This window comes from Amblyraja radiata, chromosome 20, assembly GCF_010909765.2.
Source record: "Amblyraja radiata isolate CabotCenter1 chromosome 20, sAmbRad1.1.pri, whole genome shotgun sequence".
In the NCBI taxonomy this organism is placed as follows: Eukaryota; Metazoa; Chordata; class Chondrichthyes; order Rajiformes; family Rajidae; genus Amblyraja; species Amblyraja radiata.
This window is the reverse complement of record NC_045975.1, coordinates 38553701-38572935: the sequence shown is the minus strand read 5'-3', so window position 1 is coordinate 38572935 and position 19235 is coordinate 38553701. Positions and strand designations below refer to the sequence as shown.

At 46.1% G+C, this 19235-nt stretch overlaps 1 protein-coding gene across 1 annotated transcript in view; it reads right to left on the bottom strand.

The window, feature by feature from the left end:
- Positions 1-18156, bottom strand: part of LOC116984419 (mucin-6-like) — a 126043-nt gene extending 107887 nt beyond the window's left edge. Inside the window, exons 1-4 of the mRNA XM_033038571.1 lie at positions 17922-18156; positions 14061-14187; positions 10466-10556; positions 8073-8182 (exon numbers count right to left, since the gene is read on the bottom strand). Coding sequence (XP_032894462.1) covers positions 8073-8182; positions 10466-10556; positions 14061-14187; positions 17922-18100 — 507 coding nt within the window. The 5' untranslated portion in view covers positions 18101-18156. The remainder of the gene's footprint in view (positions 1-8072; positions 8183-10465; positions 10557-14060; positions 14188-17921) is intronic.
- Between the last annotated feature and the right edge of the window lie 1079 nt (positions 18157-19235).

Genomic DNA, 19235 nt, shown 5'->3' with positions numbered 1-19235 from the left:
CCAAAGACATACAGGTTTACAGGTTAATTGGCTTGGTATAAATGTAAATTGTCCCTAGTGTGTGTGGGACAGTGTTAATGTGTGGGGATCACTGGTCGGTGCGGACTCGGTGGGCCGAAGGGCCTGTTTCCGCGCTGTATCTCTAAACTAAAAAAATTAAACCTCTGTAAGATCATACAATGATTTTTCTAGGGTTTGGAATTGAAGTAGTATGGTCACACGTTTAAGGTAAGAGGGGAATGATATAACAGGAACACATGGGACAAACTTTTCAGACAGAGGACAGTACATATATAGAATGAGCTACCAGTGGAAGTGGCAGGTACAATAACAATATTTAATAGATATTTGGACAAGTGCATTTGGAAATCAAAGGTATAAGGAAATATGGGTCAAATGCAGGCAAATGGGAGTGGGTTAGTTGGGGCATAGTGACCGGCATGGACAAATTGGGCCAAAGGCCCAGTCTACATTCTGCATGATGATATGACTCTATGTATTATTTCTCATGTTCTTATTTTCAAGACGTATTGTCCTTTGACAGATCTGGGCCCTCCTCTATTAACACTCCACAGGTGGAGATTGAAAATATTTGTTGCAGGTGCCTGGTTTTCTGGTGTAACATCTGCACCCTCAGGTACGTAGATGCAGCTAAATGAGTAAGTAGTTTTGCACGTTCTGGTTTGGTGGCCGCACGAAAGAGGTTTATTAATTCAAATAACAAATGATGCTCTTCAGCATGAGTAAGGATATGGCACTTTGTGAAGCTGAGATTGAGTCAACGTGACCGAACTTCATGTAAGTTGCGCATTTTAGTGCGCAAAAACACGATACAAGAAATGTTTGTGCCGCTTTATTTAGCCCACTCTGAGATGACCCGACAAGTTTGTGTTCATCAGTCAAAGGTGCAGAATTAGGCCATTCAGCCCATCAAGTCTACTCCACCATTCAATCATGGCTGATCTATCTTTCCCTCTCAACCTCATTCACCTGCCTTCTCCCATTACCATTGACACCCCTACTAAGGGCAGTCACAGTGGCACAGGGGTTTGATCCCGACTACGGGTGCTGTCTGTACGGAGTTTGTATGTTCTCCCCGTGACCTGCGTGGGTTTTCTCCAAGATTTTCGGTTTCCTCCCACACTCCAAAGATGTACAGGTTTGTAGGTTAATTGGCTTGGTAAATGTAAAAATTGTCCCTCGTGGGATAGTGTTAATGTGCGGGGATCGCTGGTCGGCGCGGACCTGGTGGGCTGAAGGGCATGTTTCTGCACTGTATCTCTAAACTAAACTAATCAAGAACATGTCAATCCCCACTTAAAAAATCTCCAGACTTGGCCTCCACAGCCACCTATACCCATAATCTCCACAGATTGACCACACTTTGGCTAAAGAAATTCTTCCTCATTTCCTTTCTAAAGGTATGTATTTTTATTCTGGTAATAAAAGAGTTTCCTCTGGTAATAGATTCACCCACTACTGGAACATCCTCTTCACATCTGCTCTATCCAGGCCTTCCATTATCCCCAAAGGGAAAATAGTCAACACTTTTATTCCTACTGCCAAAGTGCCTGATCATGCACATTGTTACATAGTATTCCATCTGGCACTTCTTTGCCCACTCTCTCAACCTGTCCAAGTTCTTAATGTCATTGAGGCATAGGGTCATGTAGTATAGAAACAGATCCTTTGACCCAACTTGCCCACACTGACCTACATGTCCCATCTACATTAGTCCCACTTGCCTGCATTTGCCCCATACCCCTCTGAACCCATCCTATCCATGTACCTAATTGCTTCTTAAATGTTGCAATAGTCCCTGCCTCAACTACCTCCTCTGGCAGCTCATTGAATACACCCATCATTGTTCCCTTGTGTGAAAAAGTTACCCCTCAGATTGCTATAAATATTTCCCCCTTCACCTTAAACCTATGGCCTCTGGTCATCGATTCCCCCACTCTGCGCATCAGATTGTGTGCATCTTCCCGATCTATTCTCCTCATAATTTTTTACACCTCGATAACATCACCCTTCATCCTCTTGCACTCCAGCTTGTTCAACCTCTCTCTATAGCTTAGGCCCTCAAGTCCTGGAAACATCCTTGTAAATTTTCTCTGCCTCCTTTCCAACTTGACATCTTTCCTATAACGGTGCCCAGAACTGAACACAACACTATAACTGTGACCTCACCAATATATTACATAACTGCAGCATGACCTCCCAACTTCTATACCGAATAAACTGACTGATGAAGGCCAATGTGCCTAAAGCCTTTTTGACCACCCCATCTACCTGTGACACCACATGTTCAAGGGAACCTGCACTTCTAGGTCCCTCTGTTCTACAACACTTCCTGGAGCACTACCATTCACTGTGTAGGCCCTGCCCATATTAAAATCCAACATCCCATATATTCTGCAGATATCGTCCACAGTGGCACTGGGTGTCTTCCTGAGTTCCCACATCCCACAGTTCGAGCTCTCCACTGCACTAGCTTACATCCCACCTTACTTCTGGTAAGTTGCACTCTGAAACAAACAAAGTGACAGACCAAACCTTATCCTGAAATCACCCTCACTGAAGCCTCAATGCCCCCACATTTACTCTGTTCACTCCCAGTCTGCACATGTCAATAGTATGATCTGTGAGAAACCTCAGGTCAGGATCACCCTTGCATTTACCGTGTCTGGGGAAGTGTCACACAGCACAGAAACAGCTCCCACTCCCCCCTAAGTTGACCAAGTCCATCTTTACCAGTCTCGTTTACCAGCAGTTGGTCTGTAGACTTCCATCTCTTGCCGATGCAAAAGCTCCTCTCACTATTTCCTAAATGATGCAACTGCTCGCGTGCTCTCAACAAGCCTATGTGAGTTTGTGAGGCAGGTGGTCACCCACTGATCAGTGTGTGTCCGGCAGGGGAAGGGAATTGTCAATGATGGAGTTGGTAAATACAAGGGCCGGGTGGAAATTGGCAACAAAAGTGGTGACATTTTTTAGTTCTGTGTGGGTACAGGAAAGGCCCCAATACTGTTGTCAATGTATCAGAGAAAGAGTTGGAGTCCCGAATCCATGTGGATTGATGACCTTTCCATGAGTCAAGAAAAAGCCAAGCAGTGTGGTCCATGTGAGCTCTCAGAGCTTTGTCTATAACCTGGAGAAATTGCTAAAGCTAACATAATGCTCTGAGCAATGTAGGCAAGCATGCCAAATATATTCTTCACCACCCTGTGTCGCCACTCTCAGGAGATAATGTACTTCAAAGTCTCTGTTCTACACAGCTCTCCAGTATCCTGCTGTTCACTGTGTAAGTTCTGCCCATGTTCAACTAACCAAAATACAACACTTTGCACTTGTGTGCATTTGGTTATGTCTGCCATTCCTTGGCCCACTTTTCCAGATGATCTAAATCCACGTGTAATCGAGATAACCTTCTTCACTGTCCACTGTGGCACCAACATTAGTATCACCTGCAACACTTACTAATCTTACCAATTACATTCTCGTTCAAATCATTAATGTACATGACAAACACCTGTGAAGCCATCAACGATCCGCTGCTCATCAGCCTCCTATCTGAGAAACAATTCTTCGTTCCCAACCTCTGATTCCCACCAGCAAACCAATTTTGTAATCTGATTAGCTCACTCATATTTGATCCCATGGCATCTCACCATCTAACCATGTAGAACAGTTTATCATCCCAGCCCTTGTCAAACATCTTACTAAAGTCCATTTAGACAAGTCTACCACCCTGCCCTTGTCAATCTTCTCAGTCACCTCTGCAAAACAACACCAATAAATTTAGGAGACTCACTTTCCCGTGCACAAAGTCATGCTGACTATCTCGAATCATTCCTTGTCTTTCAAATGCTCTGAATCCCCTCAGAAACCACCACTGATGTTGGAATTTCACTTTCACCGATCTGCCTGACTGGCTGAGTATTCTCTTTATTTTTTTGGTTTATGTTAAATATTGCAAAATATTTAACAATCTTCAGTCATTCATGCCCATTATTACGACCTCAATACTTTACATCCCACCTCATCAAGGTCAAGCCCGCCAACTGGTGAAAGCTATGGGAAAGAAAACTAAGGTAAAAGCTGGTAAGATCAGTGGGCTGCACCACCGGATGCCATAAAACCATCCTATCGAAGATAGCCGTCACCGAACTCGGCCCTGCTCAACCCTGAAGAACTGAGGCAACGACGGACACAAGCTGTCGGAGAGCAGTGTGGACGGTTGCCAAACCCCGAAAGGCAGCTGGCCGCAGAACCAGGGGAGCACACCTAGAATGGGTACAAGGCTCATCTCCCGCTCACCCTCGAAGACCGGGAAACCGAAGGAGGAGAGAAAGTCGGCAACACCAGCAGACACTGGACAAAGGGCCAGTGGGAGAACCAGGGAGTTTAACCTTCCATGCTTCCCCCCCCCCCCCCCACCAGGAGCATGAAGGCTGAAGGCCCGGAGAAGACGGGGCTCACTGGTGAACCAAATGAGGTGATGGCTGCAATGGGTCTTTATGTCCAGCTTCAGCTTGGAAGGTGGAATGAATGAGTGAATGAATGAATGAATGAATGAGTTTATTGGCCAAGTATTCACATGCAAGAATTTGCCCTGGTGCTCCGCACGCAAGTGACAACATGACATACAGTGACAGTTAAGAATGATACATAAAACATTAATAATAAAACATTATTGATTAAACATGTGAATTAAATAAAATACCAGAGCAAAGGGAGGCTACAGACTTTGGCTGTTGAGTAGAGCAACTACTCGTGGAAAAAAGCTGTTTTCATGTCTGGCTGTGACAGCTTTGACAGTCCAGAGTCGCCTTCCAGAGGGAAGTGATTCAAAGAGTTTGTGGCCAGGGTGATAGGGGTGAGAGATGATCATATCCACTCACTTCCTGGCCCTTGCAGTGTACAGTTCGTCAAGGGAGGGAAGGTTGCAGCCAATAACCTTCTCTGCTGATCGGACAATTCGCTGCAGCCTCCAGGTGTCGTGCTTGGTGGCTGAGCCAAACCAGACCATGATGGAGAAGGTGAGGACAGATTCTATGATGGCCGTATAGAATTGGAACATCATTGCCTGTGGTAGATTGTGCTTCCTCAGCTGCCGCAGGAAGTACATCCTCTGTTGTGCCTTTTTGACTGTGGAGTCGATGGTAGCCCCCCACTTAAGGTTCTTGGAGATGATGGTTCCCAGGAACTTAAAAAACTCCATAGATGTGACTGTGGTGTTGTTGATGGTGAGTGGGGTGAGGGGAGGAGGAGCTCTCCTAAAGTCTACAATCAATTCCACTGTCTTAAGAGCATTGAGCTCTAGGTTGTTGCGATGGCACCAGGACGCCAGCTATGACACTTCCTGTCTGTAAACAGATTCCTCCCCATCCTGGATCGGTCCAATCAGGGTTGTGTCATCCGCAAACTTGAGCAGCTTGACAGAGGTGTCTGCGGAGGTGCAGTCGTTGGTGTAGAGAGTAGAGGAAAGGTGAGGGTACACAGCCTTGCGGTGCTCCTATGCTGAGTGTTTGCGGGTCCGAGATGTGCTTTCCCAGCCTCACATGCTGCTTCCTGTCTGTCAGGAAGCTGGTGATCCACCGACAGAGGGGTTCAGGCACAGTCACCTCGGAAAGTTTGGAGCGTAGTAGCTCTGGCACAATGGTGTTGAATGCAGAGCTAAAATCAACAAACAAAATCCTTGCATAGGTCCCCTGGCGGTCTAGGTGCTGGAGGATAAAGTGCAGGCCCAGGTTGACTGCATCATCTATTGGCCCGATATGCAAACTGTAGAGGGTCAGCAGGGGGTTCGTGATATTTTTCAGCTTGGCCAGCACAAGTCTTTCAAGGATCTTCATGACTACAGAGGTCAGTGCGACAGGCCTGTAGTCGTTAAGACCAGTAATCCTTGCCTTTTTGGGTACTGGGACAATAGTGGAGACTTTGAAGCAGGCAGGGACAGAACAGGTTTGCAGGGACTGGTTGGAAATATCTGTGTAGACCGGTGTCAGTTGTTCGGCACAGAGCTTGAGAGTAGAGGGGGAAACATTGCCCGGTCCTGGAGATTTCCGGATTTTCTGTCTTCTGAAAAGCCTCTCCACCTCCTCTATTTTTATTGTTGATGATGGAGAAGTGATGTTGTGCAGCACAGAGGGTGTGGGTAATTGGGTGTGAAGTGGTGATTGGAGAGGGGTAGGTGGGAAAGGGTCCAGTCTTTTCAGACTGGGGTCTTGCTTTATGTAGGTTTGAAGTGGTGAATGGGGAGCAGTGGGTGCAGAAGGGTCCATTCTTTGTAGACTGGGGTCTGGTTGTGTTAGTTGGGAAGGGGGGGAGGGATTACCAGGGTTACGTTTCTGCTTGTCCAACCTGCAGAGAGTAGAAGGGTTTGCAATTTTTTAAAGAAGGAATCTAGGTTGGGAGAGCAGAAATTTGACAGTACTGTGATGTCGCTGCACCAGTCCTGGTTGGTATAGAAGCATACTACTGCCTCTTGATTTCCCCGCTGCCACCACATTCGGAGCGATCTGTGAAGTTGTGAGCTAGCCAGTTGCAGTGCGCTGTCTGGGGTCAACTCACACAGCCAGGTCTCGGGTGAAGCCACGGCAGCGGCTCGAGAGAAGTCCTTGTTTATCCTGCGCAGGAGTTGCAGTTTGTCCACTTTGTTATTGAGAGAACGCACGTTAGCCAGGAATATGCTCAGGAGTGGTGTGCGTGATCCTCTTCGCCGGAGTCGGGTGAGTGCTCCAGAGCACTTCCCACGGGACCTCCTCCGTCTCAAGACCGTGACAGCTCCTCCGACGAGTATGTCCAAATAATCCAGTGAGTGAGAGAAATCCGGAACGATGTTTGGAGGTACTGTATGTCCGATGTTTATCAGTACCTCTCTCGTGAAAGTAATCTTTGTATGGTTTTCACAGACGACACAAACGAACAAACATATAGAAAACAGCAAGGAGCAGTACACCGTGGCAGCCATCGTCAGTGCCAACAGCAGCAAGCAGCAGCTGTTACACTGCAAGCAGCTACACATTTACCTAGTTTCAAAATTGGCACAAAAATCTGGCTACTATTGCATGTGGGCTCAGTGGGCTGTTTCCATGCAGGGGGGACTTAATCGGGGATTGGTTTTATGTCCATAAGTTCATTTATTGTCACATGCACCAATTGGTGTAGTGAAATTCACTGGCCAGGTCCATCATACAATTTAAAAAAGCAACACTCAAAAAACACATTTTAACATAAACATCCATCACAGTGACTCCTACACATTCCTCACTGTGATGGAAGGCGAAAATAAAGTTCCAAGTCCTTCCCTTGTTGTTCTTCCTTGGTCGGGGGCCTCGAGCCCCCCCGTTGACACGACGGTCTTTAGTCCCGTAACCGGCGGCGTTCGGGCCCTCCGCGTCGAGGCGTTCAGCTCCCGCATCGGGGGGTTGTCAGCTCCCCCACGCCGGATGATCGAACCTCGCGTCGGGGCTGGACGAACCTTCTGCAGCGTTGGAGCTCCCGACTTGCCTCTCCCGAGACTGTGACCCCTTGATGGTAAGTCCGCAGTCCGCGGTGGGAGCGATCCCAGGCAAGGGATCCGTTCCGATGGTAAGTCCACGCCCCGCGGTGGGGCTCACGACAGTCCGAGGCGACTTCCAGCTCCAGCGATGGTAGGCTGCAGAGCCCGGAGAATGTGATCCGAAACTTGATCACCTCTCCGGGAAGGTAAGAACCTGAAGAAAAAAAGTTTCCTCCGACCCCCACATAAAACAAACAGAAGAACATTAAAACAAACTTTAAACAAACGCTAAAAATAACAAAAAGGATGCAAAATACGAACAGACTGCCGGCAGGGCGCCATCTCCCTCCTCCGGCACCCCTAGTACTTTATTTATGGCAATAATCACACTGATCTATATGCAAAACATGTACTTCACTGTACCTTTGGTACATGTGACAATAAAATAATTATTGAACCATTGAAAGTTAGTTAACAATTCAGCAAGCATCATAATGAGAAGTAAGGGAAAGCAATCATGTAGAATCCAAGAAAATGAAGGATGATCGGCAACTGTCATACTCACATAGTTTGGAAGTTGCCCCTCTTCACTCTCATTGTCCACTTGTACGCAGTTTTCCAAAGGATCATCCAACTTATAGAATGAAGCGAAATATATTGGGCTAATCGCATGACCTAATCAAAGAGCAAAATTGTCTCAGGCCTAATTTAGCTGACTTTAATAATGTTAACACACTGTCATAGAGTCATCGCGTAATGGAGTCTAACAGCGTAGAAACAGGCACTTTGATCCAACTTGTCCCATCTACATTAGTCCCACCTGCCTGTGTTTGGCCCATATCCCTCTAAACCTGTCTAAATGTTTCTTAAATGTTGCAATAGTGCCTGCCTCAACTACCTCCTCCGGCAGCACGTTCCATACACCTACCGCCCTTTGCGTGAAAAAGTTACCCCTCAGGTTCATATTAAATCCTTCCCCCTTCACCTTAAGCCTATGTCCTCTGATTCTCGATTCCCCTACAATGGTCAAGAGACTCTGTGCGTCCAACCAATCTATTCCTCTCAAGATTTTGTACACCTTTATAAGATCATCGCCCTGCGCTCCAAGGAATAGAGTCCTAGCCTGCTCAACCTCTCTCTATAGCTCAGGCCCTGCTATTTACATCCCTAAATTTATTATGAACTCAGCATTATAACCTAATGTTATGGTGCCAAACTATTTCCAGATGCCCCTTCCCTTCCTCTCAAAAACTAATAGCATCACCACTTTCTCCCAAAGTATGAAATTCTATTTTATCCTCTTTTATCTTGGCTTTAAGACTCGTCAATACAAAATACAAAGAAAAAACACCTATTAAGTCAAGAATAATAACCCATAAAAAGAGAGAAACAGAGTTAACCTTTCAGGTGCTAAACTCAGCTCTTAAACCTTGCACTTCACTATCCAAGAGTTAAAATACAGTATAACAATCAGATAGTGCAGCGGAAATCCGTTCCCTCCACATCATTGAGCTGATGTGCACAAGTGTGGTTTCCTCACTGACTCTCGAGGGAGACATCACTGAGATAAGCACTGTCTTGGGAGGGTAGGTGCTTCCAAGATGCAAGTGGCATTCTTCTATTGAGAGATAGGGTGTTAAACATATTAAGTCCTAACCAACAGTTAATTAGTTAACATTACATGATCAAATATGACTAGATGCATTTTAGCCAACTGGAAGATTAAAGGGCCTGTCCCACTGACGCGACTTTACAGCGAGTGCCTTCGACCTTCAAGCTCGAGGGTACTCGCCTGGAAAACCTCGAGCTGGATCGATCGTCAGCGATGAAACCTCGAGCTTGATCGACCAACCGCACACACACACACAAACACATCGCAAAGGCGGGAGCCAGGGAAAGCAGGGGAGCGTTGTCTGAAATTCACACCTGCGATGAAGAGGAAGGTAAAGGACGGCTGCACAGTGTACGGTAAGTCCTTCAGAGTGCGCGGGTGGGGGGGGGAGAGAGAATAGGGAAGAGAGGGGGAGAGAAGGGAAGAGAAGGGGAGAGAAGGGGGGGAGAAGGGGGGGAGAAGGGGAGAGAAGGTGGGAGAAGGGGGGAGAAGGTGGGAGAAGGTGGGAGAAGGTGAGAGAAGGGGAGAGGAGGGGAGAGGAGGGGAGAGGAGGGGAGAGGAGGGGAGAGGAGGGGAGAGGAGGGGAGAGGAGGGGAGAGGAGGGGAGAGGAGGGGAGGGAAGGGGGGAAGGGGGGAGAAGGGGGTAGAAGGGGGTAGAAGGGGGGTAGAAGGAATGGAGATACTTTTAAGAAGTCAGACAACGTTTAATAAAGTTTGCCGGGCATTACCGGTCCGATTTCCTTGGTCCTGAAAACTCCAATGAGCCAATAAAAATGACCGGTCAGCGAAGGAGATTGCCTACAGCTGCCCTCGACTGCCTGTAACTACATAGCGACCCCACCCAACTGCACTACGAGTTCAAAAGAACCATGGCAACTAATTTTTACTCGCGGAAAATTTTTCAACGTGCTGAAAACTTTTCCTCGACCTAGCTGAGGCCGCGAGTATGCGGGAACTTCCCTCGACCATGAAGGAGAGTTCCAGTGACCTCATAGGACCACGTGTCGACCATGCTGCGAGTTTGAGTCGAGGGCAAACTCTTCTAAACTCGCAGATTAGATTGCCGCAGTGGGACAGCCCCTTAAGGAGACACTAACAACTACCAATACTGGAATTTTGAGCAACAAAACAAATTGCTGGAAGAACTTAGCAGGTCAGGCAGAATCTGTGGAAGAAAATGGACAGACACTGTTCTGCGACAGTCTGAACAAGTGTCCCAATGTTAAAATATGGATGTTCATTTCCCTCCACAGATGCGGCCTGGCCTGCTGAGCTCCTCCAGCCATTTGTTTTTCTGCTGAAATGCTAAGTAACTCTGCTCCCACAAGAAGACGGTTATGTCTTACCTTCGTATAGGAACTCCTTGTATTTCGGAGATTTGTTAAAGTCCCCGCACAGACCACAAGTTTTATTTAGGTATTTGTCTCCCAGCTCAACCTTGAAAGGAAAAACAATCATTCAGGAAATAGTGCAATGAAGTAGATACACTGCTTTATATTCATGTTTAAAAGTATGTTTAAAAATCTGTTTTTATTGTTTCTTTGTGTGTTATGTGTGGGGGGTGGTGTGGGGGGGTGAGGGGGAAACCGTTTTGGCCGCCTCTTCCATGGAGAGGCGATTTTTTCAGGTCGCCTCCCCCGTGGCCTAACAGCAAGGATCGGCGCGGACTTTCCCGGAGACGCGCCCGGAGCTTCAGCCTGAAGCCGCGGTCTCTGGTTGGGAAGAGCCGATCCTGGACTCACCTTGACTTTGACTTTGTCCCTTACCATCTGGACGCCCGCAGCAACGGCTGTGGAGGGTGGTGGTCCCGACCACGGGGGAAAATGGAGGAGGACTGGCCAAGCTCTGTGCCTTCCACCACAGTGATGAATGCTGTGGTGGATGTTTGTGTAAAATTTTTATTGTGGTTGTGTTCTTTATTACTGTACCGCTGCTGGCAACCCAAATACCACCGACCTTGGTTGTGTGGCAATTAAATTATTTCAATTATTTCAATTTCAATGTATTTCCTATTTACAAGCCTGTATTTACAGTCATTGAGTCATAGAACTATATCGAATGGAAACAGGACCTATGGCCCAACGTGTCCATTTTGGTTGGCGTCCTGGGCAAGTCCCATTGGCCTCCATTTGGCCCCTATCCCCCCAAATCCTGCCTATCCAAATATCTATCTAAGTGTCTTATGAAAGTTGGAATTGTATCTGTTTCTGCAGGTTGCTCTGGCAGCTCATTCCAGGTAAGTGAATACCATCTGAGTGAAAGAATTGCCCCCGAGGGCCCTTTTAAATCTCGCTCCTCTCATCTTTAGTCTACTCCCACGATTTTTGCGGTCTTCTTACCTGCAAAAAACATTGAGTGTTCATTTAACCCCTCATGATTTTGTATACTTCAATAAGCTCACCTCTCAGTCTCCCACGTGCCAAATTATAAAGTCCTATCACTTTCTCCCTATATCTAAAGCCTGCAAGTCTCGGTAACATCCTGGTGAATCTCTTCTGCACCCTTTTCAACAATAACATTCTTCCAATGGCTGGATGACTAGAACTGCACACAGAACTCCAAATGTGGCCTCACCAATGACTTGTACGACTAGCATGATGTCCCACCTTTAATACTCAAACCTTTCACAATGAAAGCTACCATGCCAAACAGATGTACTGTAGAAGGTGCTCTGACTAGTTGCATCATGGCCTGATACAGCAATCCCAATGAACGCAAAATGTAAAAGGCTGCAGAGAGTGGTGGATTTGGTTCGGTCCATCACACGCAAAGCCCTCCCCACGATTGAAAGCATTCCCATGAGGTGTTGTCTCAAGAAGGAGGCATCTATCATTGAGGATCCTCACCATGCCCTTGTCTCACTGCTCCCATCAGGTTGGAGGTATTGTACACTGAAATCCCACACCACCTGGTTCAGGATCAGCTTCTTTCCTACATCCATAACCAGGTGCCCAGACTAAAACCTCTTCCACAATGCAGCAAAATAAAGGAGATCGGGATTGACTTTAGGAACTGAAACGATACACACACCCTGGTATACAATACAATTCAATTTATTGTCATTTGGACCCCTTGAGGTCCAAACGAAATGTCGCATTGATGCCGCTATAGGAGAGATGGTCAAAAGCTTCAAGTTCATCAGAATAAACATCACCAGCAATTAGTCCTGGGCCAGCCACATCAACGCAATGGCCATGAAAGCACACTAATGCCTCTACTTCCTTTGAAGGTTTGGGAAGTTTGTCGTGTCCCCAACAAACTTCACCAACCTCTACAGATACACCGTAGAAAGCATTTCATCAGGATGCATCACAGGATAGTTTGGGAACAGCTCCAGTCAAGACCTCAATAAATTGCAGATTGTGATTGTAGCTCAGACCATCACACAAACCAACTTCCCTTCCATTGACTCCATCTACACTTCACGATGCCTTAGCAAGGCTACCAACATAATCAAGGACCAGTCTCACCCCAGTCACTCCTTCTTCTCTGGTAATAGCTGGAACGAATCTCGCCCTGAATTTGGAGGTATGCATTTTCAAAATTATGTACCCTTGTGTGATGGAAAATGAGGCAACTGAGCCATCCTATCATCAGCTGACCTCCCATCTACCTAATTGAAGATAGACACAAAATTCTGGAGTAACTCAGGCAGCATCTCTGGATACAAGGAATAGATTACTTTTCCGGTCGAAGAAGGGTCTCTTGCTGAGTTAGTCCAGCATTTTGTGTCTATCTTCAATGGTAGACACAGTACATCTTATGTTCTGCCAATGGAGATACTGTCACCACTTATGCAAGGCCAGTCTTTCTTTACACCGCCTGGAACGAGTTGCCTGGGGTTGGGTTGAAACAGATACATTAGTGGTATTTAAAAGACTTTTGGATAGGTGCATGGATATGCGGGGAGTGGCAGGATATGAGTTATGTGCAGGTGGATAAATTATGGTCTTGGCATTATGCTTGACATAGACATTATGGGCTGAAGGGCCTGTTCTTGTGCTGTACTGTTCTATCTTCTAGATTGTTTATGAAGTAAAAGTACCGATCAAAAACACTAGACTTCCGTGACAATGTAACCAGTAGGACAGGCAAAGAGTGAGTGGAAGTAAGCTATTGGATATCCAAAAGGTAATTGAGAAGAAGATTGGAAATGGTTGTTTGCAGGTAAAGGGACATCTGGCATGCAGGAGACTTTTACAAAGTGAGATAGGGAGAGGTCAGAGGCAATATGTTACTGTCAGAGTAAAGGGTGAGTCTGGCAGGATTAGGGAGACGGGGAACATGCAACATTCTTGGCAGATAAGGTAAATGAGGATCCTAAAATATTCTACAGGTATATTAAGAGCTGAAGGATAACAAAGGAGAGAGTGGGTTTCCTGAAGTATCAGTGTGGATATCTATAATGGGTACGAAGTTAATACTTTTTGTTTGTGTTTACTGTGGAGAAGGTCATGGAAGATAGTGAGTTCAGGGAGGTGAATACTGATGTTTTTTTTGTTTTGTTTAGAGGTACAGCGCAGAAACGGGCCCTTCGGCCCACTGGGTCCGCACCGACCAGCGACTATGGCCAATTTTATATTTATATCAAGCCAATTAACCTACAAATCTGGACGTCTTTGGTGTGTGGGAGGAAACTGAAGATTTTGGAGAAAACCCACGTGGTCACGGGGAGACCATATAAACTCCGTACAGAGTGCACTTGTAGTCAGGATCGAACCCGGGTCTCTGGCGCTGTAATTGCTGAAAGGCAGAAACTCTACCGCGGCATCACTATGCCATGATGTCCTGAATCAGTTATGCCCTGTACTGAGAGATTCAAGAAATATTCTGCTCACACCGTTTTCGCCACTGGTTATATTGTGGTAAAAGAAGAAGATTTGAAATAGTAATCCAAATTTCAAAAATAAGCTTTGAAATAGGAAGATGAAAGATACCAACCATCAGGTAGTCTTCATTGTTCCAGACAACAATGATATCAAGCCCCTGCTGTTTAGCCAACAGTCTGACAAGGTTCCCAAATGGCTGAATATTTATTCCATTTGAATTGTAAGGCAATTGAATATTCCTGGCAAATAAAAACAGCAGTTAACAACATCCAATAACAAAGTTCTTCAATACTTACTCCAGTTTATCTTTTGCGACTTACAAGCCTCCCACTGTTCTGTGATTCTTGTAGACTGGACAGGCCAATGCCTCAGGCTCACCTCTAGCAGGATGGCCAGCGTCGATCTTACTCTGGTATGGCCCTCTTTGTTGGTATTGTTGTGCAAGCAGACAGTTCACCCGTCGGTACCGAGCTAAGCCTCATTTTGAATCTGTGAACACCGGTTTCGCACTTTCAGCCGGAGTTGTGGAACGTTAATGAGATCTCTTCACGTTGTTCTAAACTCTGGGAAATACAGAACTCAATCGTTCCTCATTGTCTGTATCCAGGAAACTGTCTAGTCAACCTATGCTGCACTTACTCCACTGTACTCCAAGTACTCCAAGTTGTAGAAGGGTGTCGACCTGAATCATCACCCATTCCTTCTCTCCAGAGATGCTGCCTGTCCCACTGAGTTACTCCAGCATTTTGTGTCTAACTCCAGGTACACTCGGCAACAATTATAGGAAGGCATCTTCAATCCACACTCATTCTCTTGCAACAAAGATCAACGTAGTCATTTGCCTTCTGAACTGGCTGCTGCACCCAAGCTTCTGCATGAGGTTTCCCTGGGTCCCTGTGAACATCAACATTTCTCAGTCTCTCATAGTTTAGCACAAGTCCCTGCTATTTTCTCCCTCATATTGTCCGACATGGTGCTCCTTCCAGCATGTTGTTCACTGTACTCACTTAACTTCCACATTTGGAGATTACATAAAAGTCGACATCGTTATTCAACTGTGCTGAGGGCAATGAAAAATTGCAGCAGGACACAGAGATGCTGGTGGAATGGGCAGACATGTGGCAGATGAGGTTTAATGTAGAAAAATGGTAGTTGAAGGACTGCGGATGATGAGGCTGGAAAAATTAGATGAAGCAAAAGGGAATAAAGAATATAATTCTGAAGAGATTGCAGGAGCAAAAAGAACTTGCATGTGTATGTGGCAGAACAGATTTTGTGAAGATTTTCATTCAGATATATATGTGGTAATGAAGGCTTTGATGGAACATCTAGATGGGACTGGGGAGTGAGTGGGTGGCTTGCAAGCATCCTGGTGTGGATACCATAAGCCCAATGATCTCGTCTTATTAATACCACTGATCCTATCGTTGGTCTTGAAGTCTCTTTGCATCCTCATCACCACTAGAAACATAGACATTAGGTGAAGGAGTAGGCCATTCAGCCCTTCGAGCCAGCACTGACATTCAATATGATCATGGCTGAATATCAAACATCAGTACCACGTTCCTGCTTTCTCCCCGTATCCCTTGATTCCGTTCGCCATAAGAGCTATATCTAACTCTCTCTTGAATATAATCCAGCAGTCCACTTACTTTAGTTTCATCAGCAACTGTGGAACTCTTTATGTTTCGACCTCTTAGAAGGCTAAGATAGTTGGACATGTCCCCATCGATCCTCACCAACTTCTACAGATACGCCATTTAATGTATTCGATCATGGATGCATCACAGCCTGGTCTGGGAACAGCTACATCCAAGACCGCAAGAAATTGCAGTTGTGGACGTAGCACAGACCATCACACAAACCACCCTCCCTTATATTGACTCTATCTATACTTCACACTGCCTCAGCAAGGCAACCAGGATAATCAAGGACTTGTCTCGCCCCAGTCACTCCCTCTTCTCCCCTCTCCCATCTGGCCAGAGGTACAGAAGTTGGAAAACCCATAACTCCAAATTCAGCAAGTTTCTTCCCAACTGTTATTAGGCAACTGAACCATTCCATCAACAATTAGAGATTGGTCCTGATCTACTATCTACCTCGTAGAAGACCCTCAGACTACTTTTAATTGGACTTTACTGGACTTTTATCTGCACTAAACATTATTCCCTTTATTATGTATCAGTACACTGTGGATGGCTCGATTATAATAATGAATAATCTTTCTGCTGACTTGTTAGCGCGCAACAAAAGTGTTTCACTGTACCTCGGTACACATGACAATAAACTAAACTGATAACTAACCAATAATTAATAATAACTAATACATTTTGTACCCTTTATCCTTTATCTATGCATTGTGGGCGGCTAAAATTCATTTATGTATAGTCTTTTCTATACAATTCTGACAATAATAAGCTAAACCGTCAAATCATGCTCTCCCTCTGATTGAACCTCCCCCCTCCAACTGAGCCTCCATCTAACTGCACTCAGGCAAGTGGGCTGAGAAATGGTTGAAGGAGTTTAATACAGGTAAGGGCGAGGTGTTGCATTTTTGGGAAGTCAAACCAGGGCAGGACCTTCACAGTGAATGGCAGGGCTCTGGGGAGCGTTGTAGAGCAGAGGGACGTAGAAGTGCAGGTACATAGTTCCTTGAAAGTGGCGTCACAGGTTGATGGGGTGGTCAAGGAGGTTTTCGACACAATGGCCTTCATCAGTCAGGGCTTTGAGTATAGAAATTGGGATGTTATGTTACAGTTGTACAAGAGGCCACATTTGGAGTATTGTGTTCTGTTTAGCTCACCCTGCCACAAGGAAAAACAATTTAAGTTGCAAAGAGAGAATTGATGATTTACAAGCATGTTGCCAGTACTTGAGGGGCTGAGTTGCAGGGAGATATGGGCAGGATAGGTCTATATTCCAAGGAGTGAAGTAGGATGAGCAGTGATCTTAGCGAGGTGTATAAAATAATGAGGGAAATGGAAATGGTAAATACAGTCTTTTACCCATAGTAGGGAAATCAAGAACCAGGATTTAATAGGAACCAGAAGGGCAACTTTTTCACACAGGTATAGGGAATTATATTGGAATGATATGGAATGCCATTGGAGGTAGATGAGGTAGGTACTATAACAGTATTTAAAAGATATTAAAAGAATAGGAAAAGTTGAGAGGGATATGACAAATGCGGGCAGGTGGGACTAGTGGAGATGGGGCATCTTGGTTGGTGTGGTCGTTGGGCCGAAGGGCCTGTTGCCATGCTGTATGACAATGATTCTCTGACTATGATTGAACCTACTACGACTGAACCTCTCCCTCCCACTGTATCAGATTGTGTTGTTATCACAGTGCAATATTTCACTTGGAACTAGCCTGTAATTCAACAGCCTGAGAAGTTAAAGCTGTGGCCGCAAGTCAAAGTGGAGGTGACAAACACTGGCTGAATCTGAATCTCCGTACCCCTCCGCGTTTCTCAGTGGGACCGGCCCCCGCGCGGCCACACGATGCCCGTGCGCCTCAACGCAACGACGAGGTCGCGTAATTTGCGTGCCAAGGACACGTAAGTGGGACAGGGCCTTAAGGTACTACTGATGGGAACAGTCGTTCACATTAACTGAGAGTGAGACGATCAGAAATGTTTTGACGTACATTAACATCCTCGACATTTTGAACGCTTCGCTCCGGGCCCCGCGGCTGCGGACCGGGAACGCGGCCGGAGGCCTTATCGAAGCGCTGCGATCTGGATGCCAGCCGGAAAGTTCCCGAAGGTTCTGCGTGCGGTCGAACCCGCCCGCAGCTCATTCGGCTCGGCCGCAAAGCTGGAAGGGGACGGAGGAGGCCGAACGGTAATGGAGGCGGCAGGGGCGGGTGTCGAACGAAGCTGGAGCATGTGGACGGGACGGGACGTGGCCTACAGCGGTGGAGCGGCGGTTGCTGTGAAGGATGTGCAGTGAAGAAGCTGACAGGTACTCACAGCTGACTGTTGACTGTGATTTTGCCCAGTTCCACTGTGACCATGGTGCTGTACAATTGAATCAGCAGTCTTTTTATATCCCCGTTGCTCTCCCTTCGAAGCTGAATGCTGAAATCTGGGAAGTGATCTGTGCATTCACTGACAAAAATATAGTTGCAAGTTTTGTAAAAGTCATACATGAAATTATCGAACGTTTTGAAATGTCCTCTTCCCCACGTGGTACAGACGGCTCTTTTCGGGGCTGTGAAAGCAACGTGTGAAATGTCGTTCATTATTATCAGCCAAATTTTACACATCTCCTGACAACCACCTGATGTCCTCAAGCAAACTCACCATCTCTCTGGGATTTGATCCTGGTGGGATGTGGGGATGTTATTTAGGTCGTTGTCCTCCTTGTTTACAAACCTTGTTCTTATGGTGTGAGGTGCCACAGTGTGACCCTTTCCCCACAGGCAGATAACACAGTTGTGCTTACTCATATCAAGAAAACATGTTCTGAACAGGGGTCCCTGACATTGACAGGTTTCTCTTTCTACAGATGCTGGTCCACAGCCTGAGTCCCTCCAGTACTTGGAAACAAAGAAACATAAAAAATAGGTGCAGGAGGATGCCATTCGGCCCTTCGAGCCAGCACCGCCATTCATTGTGATCATGGCTGATCGTCCCCAATCAATAACCCCTGCCTGCTTTCTCCCCATATCCCTTGATACCACTAGCCCCTAGAGCTCTATCTAACTCTCTCTTAAATTTAGCCTCCACTGCCCTCTGTGGCAGGGAATTCCACGAATTCACAACTCTCTGCGTGAAAAGTTTTTTCTCACCTCAGTCTTAAATGGCCTCCCCTTTATTCTAAGACTGTGGCCCCTGATTCTAGACTCGCCCAACATTGGGAACATTTTTCCTGCATCTAGCTTATCCAGTCCTTTTATAATTTTATATGTTTCTATAAGATATCCCCTCATCCTTCTAAACTCCAGTGAATACAAGCTTAGTCTTTTCAATCTTTCCTCATATGACAGTCCCGCCATCCCAGGGATCAATCTCGTGAACCTACGCTGCACTGCCTCAATCACAAGGATGTCCTTCCTCAAATTAGGAGACCAAAACTGTACACAATACTCCAGATGTGGTCTTACCAGATGTGGTCTTACAACTGCAGAAGAATCTCTTTACTCCTATACTGAAATCCTCTTGTTATGAAGGCCAACATTCCATTAGCTTCACTGCCTTCTGTACCTGCATGCCAACTTTCAGTGACTGGTGTACAAGGACACCCAGGTCTCGCTGCACCTCCCCCTCACCTAACCTAACGCC